The sequence below is a fragment of the Bidens hawaiensis genome, unplaced genomic scaffold (assembly GCF_021521415.1).
Source record: "Bidens hawaiensis isolate Kalapana, Puna unplaced genomic scaffold, B.hawaiensis_p1.1 tig00016461_1, whole genome shotgun sequence".
NCBI lineage: Eukaryota > Viridiplantae > Streptophyta > Magnoliopsida > Asterales > Asteraceae > Bidens > Bidens hawaiensis.
In genome coordinates, this window is record NW_027492509.1 from 307632 (window position 1) to 320525 (window position 12894).

At 31.5% G+C, this 12894-nt stretch overlaps 1 protein-coding gene across 1 annotated transcript; it reads left to right on the plus strand.

Moving 5' to 3' along the window:
- The first annotated feature begins 697 nt into the window (after positions 1 to 697).
- LOC143551534 (gamma aminobutyrate transaminase 3, chloroplastic-like) lies at positions 698 to 7555 on the plus strand. Its single transcript, XM_077041939.1, has 17 exons — positions 698 to 770; positions 4774 to 4856; positions 4935 to 5019; positions 5114 to 5186; positions 5255 to 5352; positions 5433 to 5525; positions 5610 to 5683; positions 5773 to 5811; positions 5901 to 5989; positions 6063 to 6139; positions 6228 to 6302; positions 6392 to 6439; positions 6510 to 6593; positions 6673 to 6760; positions 6854 to 6932; positions 7026 to 7116; positions 7364 to 7555. Exons 1-17 carry the CDS (start codon positions 717 to 719, stop codon positions 7553 to 7555), a joined length of 1422 nt encoding a protein of 473 aa, XP_076898054.1. The 5' UTR covers positions 698 to 716.
- Positions 7556 to 12894: the final 5339 nt, after the last annotated feature.

The window sequence follows — 12894 nt, forward strand, 5'->3', positions numbered from 1 at the left end:
AAGGTATTATAGTACAAACCGAATAGATACCTCGGATACAGATAAATTGATAAATAAAAAAGAAAGAACTGGTTGCAAAATTTAACACAACTCCAAACAAAATACAATATAATGTTGACTGCTGAGTAATATAGCACAATATCAATAAAAAGGACACAATTAATGACGAAAATAAAAACAAAACACAATAATAATGTTTTTTCCTCAACATTGCGTATTTTCGAGGTTTTTTTTAGAACAAGGAAAACGGTGGAAACATTTATACGTTTTTACATTTTTCATTTTTTTATTAAATTTTAAGTTATAAATTTTTTATTAATTTGTCATTAGTTTATATGTATTTTTGTATGGCTAGAAATCCCATGTTTATAGAACAACTTATCAATTAAAGAATATTAAATTGTGATCAATAACAATAATAATAAATTAATAATGATATTAAAAACAAAGGAAACCGAAGATATCTAAAGCGAAACGGACGAAGCTATATTTGTATGATTGTTTTCCGTGTTGGAATCTTACATCACAACTAATGTAGTAGTAGTAGTAGTGCTTGTCTATTACTTCATGCATTATGCATACCTTGTACTTACTTGTAGGCCCTTAATAATTTATAATAATAATAATAATAATAATAATAATTATTATTATTATTATTATTATTATTATTATTATTATTCTCTCTCACTCACTCTCAGTCTCCTCACAAACAAGAGATGAAGAATCATCATTTCATCCGATCACTGATATCTACTGCTACCTCCTCCAAGGTTACTATAATAATATATTGTTATACTGTTTATTAGTTTGTGTTTTTTAAGGCTATGCTGATTGTTGATTTGTTGAATGCACCTAGACGTGTTTCTGGGTCAAGTTCTGTTTTCATGACTAATAAAATGCCTTTATTTTTTAAATCATACATTCATACATGACAATTTTTTTGATATTTATAACCAAACTTTTATTATGCATTAGTTGGTATACTATAATAACCCAAACTTTTGTATTAGATAACAAACGAATTAATAGCTAGTAAAACGGATCAAATATTAACATCGACTAACTGAATGTGATGTAAAATAAATATTAAGTAAGCCAATATGTTATGATTATAAGTTATATAATTGGTTAATGTATTAAGTACAAGGCTTAGTAATTTGAACCCAAACTAGAAGGTGTAAATTGTAAGTATGTGAACTAAGTAAAATAGAAAGATGAAGGACCATTGCTGCCATTCCTTGAAACTATCCCTTGATGAAATTTGAATTTGAAAAGTCTGGGTTACATGATAACGCCGCCGGATAAGATGGCGAAATTGTGGGTGTTTCCAACTCGTTTATATATACACGAATACACAAACAACTTCTTTGATCAAAACCCTAAATCGCGTCCTGGCCGCATACACCACTGCTGCCGCTGTCATGAAACTCGCCGGATGCCGCTGTGTGCCGCCTCTGCTTGTCGTTGCTTCCGCTCTTCCACAAAAATTCGCCGCCGCTATCCGGATATATATATAATCGCCACCGTCACCGCCTGTTTGAAGTGTGAGAACCACCGCCGTCATCTTCCGTCACTGTAGACAAGCATCGCCTCTGCCGCGGTTGGTTGTATGGAAGCCGCCACCGTCACCTTCTGTTGAACGTGACGAAGAGAGAGTCATCGCCGCGAAACTAACATTCCGTTATAACCGGATTCATAACCATCGCACGTTCGTGTACTTCCGCCGCTCTTGCTCTTTGATACGTTCGGTTTGTGTTCGGATATATTGATATTGAGGTAACCATGTTATGAGTTTTAATATGTTATCTTTGGATTTGGCCACTGACTTTTGATTCGTTTCCGGCGACTAACCAAACATACCACGCGAAAACCGATCATCATAATATGTATAAGAATGTTTTGTTTTTTTCATTAATATGTAAAGCTTACAATATGATAGTTCATATAATTGAATTATGAAGAAGAAATTAAATTGGAACTCTATATTGAATTTTAATGAATACTCAGCTGATTTCATGCATACATGTTCACAATTTAATAATAAATAAATCATGTAACATTTATTTAATAAACCATCTATTATTTACTTATTTACTAGTGGATCAAACCTATTTTAATATTCTCTAGTTTTCCTTTAAATCAATTTGTCTAACTATCAAAAAAAAAAAAATCAGTATTGTTAAGTTATTGCAAGTTATTAAGTAATTGTGAATTCTAAACAATATTAAAAAGGAGTATGTTTAAGTATAAAGTATCCGTCGCCGGAACATCAATTAACGAACGAATTGGATCATCGTAAATCTAAATCAAGATGACTAAAGTGTAGGTGTTAATACCACTTAAGGATGTCGCGACTTTGTTACTTTGCTTTGCTAAATTAAGGTACGGATTCTGTTTTTATTACTCTTAGTATTAATTATAGTCCGTTACTTTGTTGTACGGTTTCTATTTTTGTTACTCATAGTATTATATTTTGTTCCTTCGTAGTTCGGATTCCGTTTTTTTCTTCTTTTAGCTTTATATTGTTTTCACCGTTCTCATAGTGGTACGGATTCTGTTTCTTGTTACTTCGTAGTACGGTTTCTGGTTTCTTTCTCTAATAGTATTAATTATATTCCGTTACTTCGTAGTGCGGCTTTTGTTCTCGTTTACTAATAGTATTGAATCTATTCCGTTACTTTGTAGCACGGATTTTCGTTACGCGTCGGTCATATTTTGAGTTCAGTTATTTTATATAATATATTTTAGTTATATGTTACTAGTTTCAGTACTCTGTTACCCGAGCATTTTCTGATTTGTCGTTGGGGCGTCAACGACATGGCACTTATCGTGACAGTGCGTAATCAAAGTTCACGGCGTCTCTGAAAGTACTCATGTAGTACCTTGGCCACTTAGAGGCGTATAGATCGATCTTAGCTCCGACTCCTGACTCCTGACTCCTGACATGGCACTTATCGTGACAGTGCGTAATCAAAGTTCACGGCGTCTCTGAAAGTACTCATGTAGTACCTTGGCCACTTAGAGGCGTATAGATCGATCTTAGCTCCGACTCCTGACTCCTGACTCCTGACTTCTGTTTGAGATGGAACAATGTGTGCACGCCACCCACACCGTCTCTTTGGTGCATGGACTAGCTAGCTGTGTACCCCTCTGTTTAGGCTCTGGGTGCTTCCGTATTACACGACCTATTTATTTTAACATCATCGTCGTGTATTTTAGTAATTATATTTTGTTTCGCTATATTTCTGGTCCGTTTTGATATGTGTATATGCATTTGATTAAATTTGAGTATATTCAGATTACGTCCCGATCGTGTATCGGATTATGTTTCGCATTAAATTATAGTTCAGTTAAATGTTACACGTTATATGTTACTCGTCACACATTATATGTTACAAGTTATATGTTTCTGGCTCTGGGTGTTTTTGTTATAGTTTTGATATATTTCCGCATGCGTTTGACCATGTTCTGGCCAAGTGTCGGATCATACATCCGAATTTTATTAAGTATATGTTTAGGTATAAAGGGTTGGTTTCGAGTTTGAATTGAAGTTCGTATATTTATTCTCTTACGTCTGTCCTTACCTATACTATTGTTCTTTCCGTTACTGGGCAATTTTTGGCTCAGCCGTGTTTTCTTGTTTTGTTTTTCTTATTTTGTTTTCAGGTAATCCGGGATTCTGGGAATTTAGTGATGAGAGATAAAAAATGAAGTTCAAGCTTCTAAAAGTTAATTCATTTTGTTTAATAATATGACGTAGGTTGCATTAATTTTTGTTGTATTTTGGATTGTGGCGTTGATTTGATATCTGTAATAGTAACACGTTAGCCTGTTCCGGGTTGGAGTGTTACATATACAGTTTGATTTAGATTATTATTATTATTATTATTATTTTATCAAAATTCTAAGAATTTATGTCAATTTTGTGTTTGAATTATGGTGTTTGAAGTCAAAGTTAAAGGTCTACATGATTTTCACAAAATGGATGATTAAAATTGAAGAAAATGAAGAAGATATCTAAAGTTTTATTTTTTTAAGGGTTACCTACTTATGGCTTATCTTGGATCAAAATAAATGTTATAGATGAAACTTGTACTTTTTTTTATATCATGAATTCACTTTCAACAAGTAGGGTGATAATAAAGTGACACCGTCTCGGAATCTGTACACCAGCGTGTCTGTCATATCATACGGGTCGCTTGATGTCAGATCAAGTCTACATATTAGAGCCTATCATATCATACTCATACTCATACTCATACTCATACTCATACTCATACTCATACTCATACTCATACTCATACTCATACTCATACTCATACTCATACTCATACTCATACTCATACTCATACTCATACTCATACTCATACTCATACTCATACTCATACTCATACTCATACTCATACTCATACTCATACTCATACTCATACTCATACTCATACTCATACTCATACTCATACTCATACTCATACTCATACTCATACTCATACTCATACTCATACTCATACTCATACTCATACTCATACAGGCCATATGACTTTGTCGATTGTCACATCAGTCTTTTTTGCAATAATCAAACACATCATACGTGCTGGGCGAATTGACAAACACTACTTCATATGACCCATATGACCGTTTTGCCCTTTCCTTACGCCAGCATGTCATACAGCTTGTATGACACGCCAGTGGTGTTTCTTTAGCAAACTCAACAAGTATTAATGAATTTTTAGATATATATATTTTTAAATAATGGTGTGGTTTACTTGCATACAGATCCGTTCATGCACAAGAAACGCGCGCACTCTTTCCACTATAAGACGGTACAGTACCAACGTCGCCAAGGTTGACGATGACGGGTATGTCACATTACACGCATAACTAATTTTCCGCTCTCAATATGCATAAATTATGTAACCTTTAATATGGTTTCACAGATATAAGGGACATGGTATGCTGGCACCTTTCACAGCCGGATGGCAAACAACTGATTCAAACCCGTTGGTTATCGAAAAATCTGAGGTATTCAGTTAATATCGTAATCTGTTAACTTATAAGTTATAAATTCATAATCATATTTACATTTTTTTTATAAAAAATTATTATTCTTTTATAGGGGTCATATGTATATGATGTAAATGGGAAGAAGCATCTTGATGCACTTGCAGGCTTGTGGTGCAATCCTTTAGGTCAATCTCATATCATTTTCAGCATTTTATTAATAACTTATTATTAATATTATTTTGAATTATTTTAGGTGGGAACGAGCCTCGACTCGTTGATGCTGCAACCAAGCAACTAAATACTTTACCTTTCTACCATTCGTTCTGGAACCGTACTACAAAACCTTCTTTGGTACGATAAACTCGTTTATTTTCGTAAATTTTACATTAATAGAATAATAGTTAATAATATTTTTATACTTTTGGTTACAGGATCTTGCAAGTGAACTTCTGGGAATGTTCACATCAAATGAAATGGCTAAAGTACATTTCACGAACGGTGGGTCGGATGCAAATGATACTCAGGTTCGCTTATAAACTTATAATGTGAATTAATGATTTTAATATTTGCAGTGAATGTTAATTTTTATTTCAATATCTACTTTGTAGGTGAAGCTGGTTTGGTACTATAACAACGCGCTTGGAAGGCCAAATAAGAAGAAAATCATCGCGAGGACAACATCGTAATTTCTATACTTACGACTAATTTCTCATATTTATTGCATACTTAACATTGTTATAATATATTAATATGTACTCTATACTGTCACAGATACCATGGATCCACTCTCATATCAGCTAGTCTTTCAGGGTATGATGTGTATACAAATTTAAATATTTTATAGAAATTTTAAATTTCTGCTATGTATATTTTTTATTTATATATTTGTTTTCTTTCAGACTTCCTGCATTACATCAACATTTTGATCTACCAGCTCCATTTGTATTGCACACAGATTGTCCACATTATTGGCGATTTCATCTTCCCGGTTTGATTTCTAAACATTTAATTTTTTTTGACAACCTTTTCTATTATTTTATTTTTTAAAAATAATATGTTAGGCGAGACCGAAGAGGAGTTTTCAACTAGACTGGCTACCAATTTGGAGAATCTTATTCTCAAAGAAGGACCCGAGACGGTAAACTCACTTAACATATCATTTTAACTAAAGATTAATAATTCGTTGACTAAATTTTAAGTATATTTTATGTTTTGTTTTTTTAAAGATTGGTGCTTTTATTGCTGAACCGGTTATGGGAGCAGGAGGTGTGATACTTCCTCCTAAAACATACTTCGAGAAGGTCAAGTTGACTTTTAAGTTGACCAACATTTTGACCCGATGCTTAAATGATCGTTCGTTTTCATATTTTTATGTTTTTTGTTTATGCAGATTCAAGCTGTTGTAAAAAAATATGACATTTTATTCATTGCTGATGAGGTACTTTCCATATTATTAATTTCACGCCTACATGACACGCATCTGACTCACTTTTGCATATTATTTTCAGGTAATTTGTGGATTTGGAAGACTTGGAACCATGTTTGGTTGTGACAAATATGACATTAAACCTGATCTTGTCACCATTGCTAAGGTATAAAAAGATTAAAATATTATATATTTATATTTTTTTTTAAATCGTTCAAAATGTTAATATTAGTTAATATTTTCAGGCGCTTTCTTCAGCATATATGCCGATTGGTGCGGTTCTTGTGAGCCCCAAGGTTGCAGATTTCATACATTCTCAAAGCAATAAACTTGGTACTGTCTTTTAAACTTATTAAACCATATTTTTTATAGTTGCAACATAATCTTGTATTTAATTTGTTATTTTGTTTATATTATAATATTTAGGTGCATTTTCTCATGGATTCACATATTCCGGGCACCCTGTAGCGTGTGCGGTTGCACTGGAAACGCTCAAGATTTACCAGTATGTCATTATTTGTTCGAGTTTTAAAATGAAATAAAAGCTAAAGTCGTAAAATTTACTATTTTAAAATTTTAATATATTGAATTTTTCTAGAGAAAGGAATATTCTTGATCAAGTAAACCGTATCTCGCCAATGTTTCAAGACGGTATAAAAGCGTTTTCGTCAAGTCCCGTTATTGGAGAGGTATTTTCTAGCATTTTTATGTTATTTTCATTTGGTCAACGTATGTGGACTTTTGAGATCCAATCTAAATAAATTTCTTAGATTTATAAAGCTGAATATATACCAATATTTATATCCAGCTTCACCAAAATATATTTTTTGGTGTTATATTTGTAACAACAATGTGTTTGTTTTTCAATTTAGAAGTTTCATGTTTGACCTCAAAAAGTCAAACATACCAACTTTTAACATGTTCAAATGTTTATAGATTCGCGGAACTGGATTGATTTTGGGGACAGAATTTACAGATAACAAGTCACCACACGAGTTGTTCCCACCCGAATGGAGTAAGACTGATTTTAACTTAAGAATCACAAGCTTTCGACTATATATATATAGGGTGAGGATCTTAAGAGAACTTTTTGAAATTGAGAATTTTGAGAATCATTTTGATTTTTGAATCACAAAAAAACCTCTAAACAAATTATAAAACGAAAAAACGAAAATTTTTAAAAAGTAAAAAAACCAAAAAATTTTATTTTTCATCCCGGTTTCATAAAAAAAACTCATAATTAGACACATATGTATATGTGTATTTAATCTCGACTTACATAATGTACACATATGTACATTATCACTTATCTTAATTGTACATATGTGTAGAACGAATAACATGTAGAAAATTACAAAAATAAGTATTATACATATGTGTATAATTTTGCTAAACCGATATATTTTTTTAATTTTTTTTATAAAACTCGGATGAAAAATAATTTTTTTTGGTTTTTTTACTTTTTTTTTTATTTTCACATTTCTTTTTGTTTTATAATTTTTTCTTTTTGTTTTATAATTTTTTTATTTATTTAAACCGATATATTTTTTTAATTTTTTTTATAAAAGTCGGATGAAAAATAATTTTTTTTGGTTTTTTTACTTTTTTTTTATTTTCACATTTCTTTTTGTTTTATAGTTCTCTTTTGGTTATATAAATGATAGAATTTTTTTCTCACCAAAATAGAAACCAAGGTCTAGAATAGGAATAGCAACAAAGAAGAAAGTGGTAATGAATCGAATAATTAACTTTTGATAAAGGAAAGAAAAAGAAAGCAAAATCAATGGCTTGTTATTTTTCTTTTGGGTTCTTTAAGCAAAGAAAGAATATGTTCTTATTGTAGTGACTTCCCATTATTAACTTTGGATGCCTTAATCTCTACCTATGCTTTTTAAGTTTTATCCTTTTTTTTCTTTTTGTTAGAGTGGGGTTAAATTGCTATATGAATACAATAATCATGGTTTAAATTAAGTTATAATTTAGATAAACGAATCAAGTAGATATAATCCAAATAAATAAAGTAAATTTGACTTTTTACAAACTACTGAATACTTTATTAAGGAACAATCTACTATTCAAAAGTATAGTTTATATAATTATATTCAACACATCTCAACCTAATTTGATGCCCACTTTAAATATTCGAATTTATTATTTTCGTCTAACGGTCTACTGGTAAGGTGCTTACCCTCGAAAAGCATGACGTAGGTAATGTATAATATACTAGTGCGTTTGATTACAAGACATGTATCCTCATTTAGTGTGCCTCGAACAAAAGTGTAGGCGGGAATCACCCGCCTCTCTGGGCCTGCCGTAAATCTTTAACCAACTTATATCACTACTAATACCTAATTTACTCACGAACAGATCTCCAAGTGCAGGGATGGCTCAAGAGCTTACTTAGGACGTGTGGATGCCACCTAGTCGACGGTAAGAGAACGGACGAACTATGCATTGTAGTCTTATATGTGAAATGATGCTAAATTGGATTATGTTATCATATCTACACAAAAAATAACAAAATATTTTAACAATATTAGTTGTCATAATTTGCCGTCATTATGAATCAAAATAAATTGTGTGTCACATTATTGGGGAAAAAATAGGTTGTTTTGTTTCACTCGTACTAAATTCAAACCTTTAACATGGGACACACATTTTCAGGAGGGAATTTCCAAACTAAACATATGCAATGAATGAATCATTTAATTACAAAACGGTGCGTTTAAATCTATTACAATGGTATATCTGAGATACAACGATGTCCGTAAGTTGTTCAGGTCTAAATTAAGTATGATTGAACTGGTAAATTAATATAGTGTGTCCAAACTATTATAACAGCGCGTCTAAAATAACATATAATGTTTGCCGACGTGTACACCTGAAGCTTAAGTACATGTGTCGCATGTATTTTTCCACTGTTTATAGGAATTGACATCTATATACACACATAGGGTCATTTGATATGTAGATAACCAGATGGGACGAATAAATTTTCTTAAAAATTTCTTTGTTTAAAAACTAATCTTTTATGGATTAATACCTGTTAGAACTCTAGAAAGAAGATGTGCAAGGAAATTAAATAGTTAGGGATAGAAAGACAAAACCAAATTTATAGGAATTAAATGGATGTTAACTAATCCACTTTACGTCATCTTTCTGATTCTCTCTTATTATCTTTGACGCGTTTATGTGATTCTCATTATTAGATACTTAAAAATTTGTTTATTGATAAAATAAAGGTTATATGATCACAATATAAATGTTAATACAAGAAATAGTTTGAAGTGTAAAGGTACAAATAAATATTTGTAGCGTTATAAGTTTTAAGTGTACTTAATATGAATAGCTAGGTGTGTAGAGGTGCATAAAACCGGGGTTTTATTCTTAAATTCAAACTGATATATGTAATTACGTCCGTATTGTTTTATGTGGTTGAGATAGTTCAAGATGTGTTTAGTGATTGTATAATAGTTGAGAGGTCTTGAAAAGTAATCATAAGGCGGATGGATTTGGCTTTGCCAATTTCAACAAGTCCGGTTGATATGACATCTTGGCTTGATGTGGTTTCGCTAACAAAGAAGAAGGAAGCTTTAGATGGAACTGTTATGATGACAACTTGGTGGGTGATTTAGCGCTATCGGAATGCTGCGGCCTTTGATGGTAAAAACACAATGTGAGAAGCCGAGAATCCATTTTTTATGATAATTGTTAATTATTCGTGTTTGTGGTTTGTTAATAGAAATTGTATAAGATTAAGCTTAGCCGGATGGCTTGGCATTTCAACTTGCTTTTGGCTTTGTAATTGTTTTGTTTCCTTTTTGTCTACTTTCTTGCTATTAATTAATTAAGTTAAAAAAAATAAAAAAAAATTGGACATGTAAGTTGAGTTTAGATTGAATTAGACCAGATCGGATTGAAAAGCAAAACTTTTCAATTTTTATTCTTTTTCTAAAATACAAAAGCTGAAAAATAAAAATACAAAGCATTTTTTTAATCGAAAAATAAGCAGTGGTGTTGTTTGGAGTTTAGACGTTATTCTTTGTAAGCAAGTTCTTGCGAGGTACGTGAGGCTGGCATTCCCATTGCTATTTAGGTCGAACTTTGTCATCTTATCCTAACACACTTAGGTTGAAATTCCAAAATTGTTATCGTTCAACATTGTTACTTCATCCCGTGTCACTCCATATTTCCCGCTTTATTGTATGGTTTACGAAGTTGAATTTTCATCATACTTAAAAATGACCCACATTTCTTGCATCGAGTTTTTTTTTTTTCATTTTTCCTTTTTTGAACCACTCAACATTTCACACAAATCAAAATGTTGCCTAACATCCTTAGGTACAACCGCAACAACCGGATCCTCTCAAACGGGTTCAACGACGATATCCCTAAACAATATACAAACCACCGAATCGAGTAAATCCGGTTTCACTCTCGAACCGTATTACTATATAAAATAGCATATGGATCTTGAACTGGATGTTTTTTCCCACCTCTCAATATGTGTGACATATTAAGGACATATGGTTATTGGTTTATGCTTAAATACTCAGTTGGGTCAATTCATATCTATCCAGCCCAAATCCTTATAGAAAACATTCTTTATAATTATCAGGGCCCTTACCAGCTATAAGTTATGGGCCATAAGATAGCCCATCACTATGATGGCATATTTTGCCAATAAAAAGCAGACATTTTCATTGTAAGATCTTTTCTTTCTTTTTTTATTTTTTTACTTTTTAATGACAACTTTCATTAAGGCAACTAGCAATAAGCAAGAAGTCGCAATAAAACAACAAATGAATTAAAAAGAAAAGTTACACCAGTCTCTCCAAAGTAAAGACTTAATAGTATATTTTTTATCCATAGAAAACCGAAGGACTTAACATATTTCCGTTTCGTCACTTTTCTACTTTTGTCTTCTACTTGTCTATACAAATATTTAGAGCCGATTGTCGTCTACTTACAAACGACGTGAAACCAGCTCAGCATCCACTTGGTATTTATTCTTATTTTATATTTTTACAATATTTATTGTTTTATGTTTATTATTATTATAATAACTAGAACTAGAATACTCTCTTTTATTTACTTAATATTTCATTAATCATATTAATGTAGTTTAATATAAACTAGTTGATTATCCCACACGAAGCATTGGGAGTTCGGTTTCAGTCAGTACTGGTTTGGTTCATTTTGAAAATATGAATTCATGCTTTAGCCAACGTCATTTCTTAATAGTTTGTTCATGATACACTCGGTATCCGGCCTTTGAATTTTCTTTTGTTTGCTTGATTGGGTTGTTCATCTTGTGTCTCTTAAACTTCCATTTCATCATCACCTAAATTATATGTTTCAAATTGATGTTGATACTTGATATCGTTCTCATGTTTCCGACAAATCTTCAACATCCTTGTTGCCGTCATTTCACGAACGTTTAATGAACATTTCACGAATATTAAAAAATTATAGAAAAAACCAAAAAAGTTGGTTTAAAAAGGAAATAAATAAGAAATCTTATTATGCTGGACCAAAAACAACATTAACAACCCCATCACTTGATTCTTGTCTGTTAGTGATTGCAAGAACAAAAGTAACGGTACACTATACTCACACGGACACCAAACTATTATTATTTTTAACACCTTTACCTACACAGTGTGACACCAATTTTTTTTATATATAAATTATGTTATATAAATAAATAGCTCAACTTTAAAATACCCTAATATAAAAGTAATAAAACCAATGTATTTGCATCTTAAATCTTAATGTTTCGAAAAAGCGAGTCACCAGGCGAAAACGTGAAGATCACATCACGTACATAATCATGTGATTTCCGTCGTTTTGAAGTGAACACCGAAATTTGTATAATTATAAGTAGGGGTGAGCAAGAAACAAAAAAAAACGATCATAAACCGAAAAAACCGAACCGAAACAAAATCCGACGGCTTGGTTTTATGTTTTTGTAAAAATCGAACTAACGATTCGGCTTTGGTTTTGCCTGTAACAAAACTGAAAAAACCGAACCGAACCAAATTTCTAAATTTTTATATTTTTATTTATTATTTTAAATAATTAATAAGAATTTAATAAATATGTAACTCGAATATTTTTGACAAAATGTATAATTATCAACTAGTTAACAATTAACAAAAGTATTTATACTTATATTTATTGTTTTCCTCAACTTTTTTTTTGACCTAAAATTTTCAAGCTCAAATTAATAAAACCAGAAAAAACCAAAACCGAACGGAAACCAAAATAAAACCGAAATACCAACACCGAACGATTTCAAGGTTTTGTTTTAGCCTAAAACCACACCAAACCGTGTCACACACCCCCCTAATTAGAAGGACACCAATATTTACCAACAAATGATTAAAATCTGGTCCAATGTGGGTTCCATATCATTTACAAATAGAAATTTGGTTGTGTTTACCAAATTTGACTTGATTTGCTGT

Coding starts and splice junctions, on each gene's coding strand:
- LOC143551534 (XM_077041939.1), top strand. CDS start 717: ATGAAGAATCATCATTTCATCCGATCACTGATATCTACTGCTACCTCC. Junction 6,594..6,672: donor ATCTTGTCACCATTGCTAAG/GTATAAAAAGAT, acceptor TAATATTTTCAG/GCGCTTTCTTCAGCATATAT. Junction 6,933..7,025: donor GAAACGCTCAAGATTTACCA/GTATGTCATTAT, acceptor GAATTTTTCTAG/AGAAAGGAATATTCTTGATC.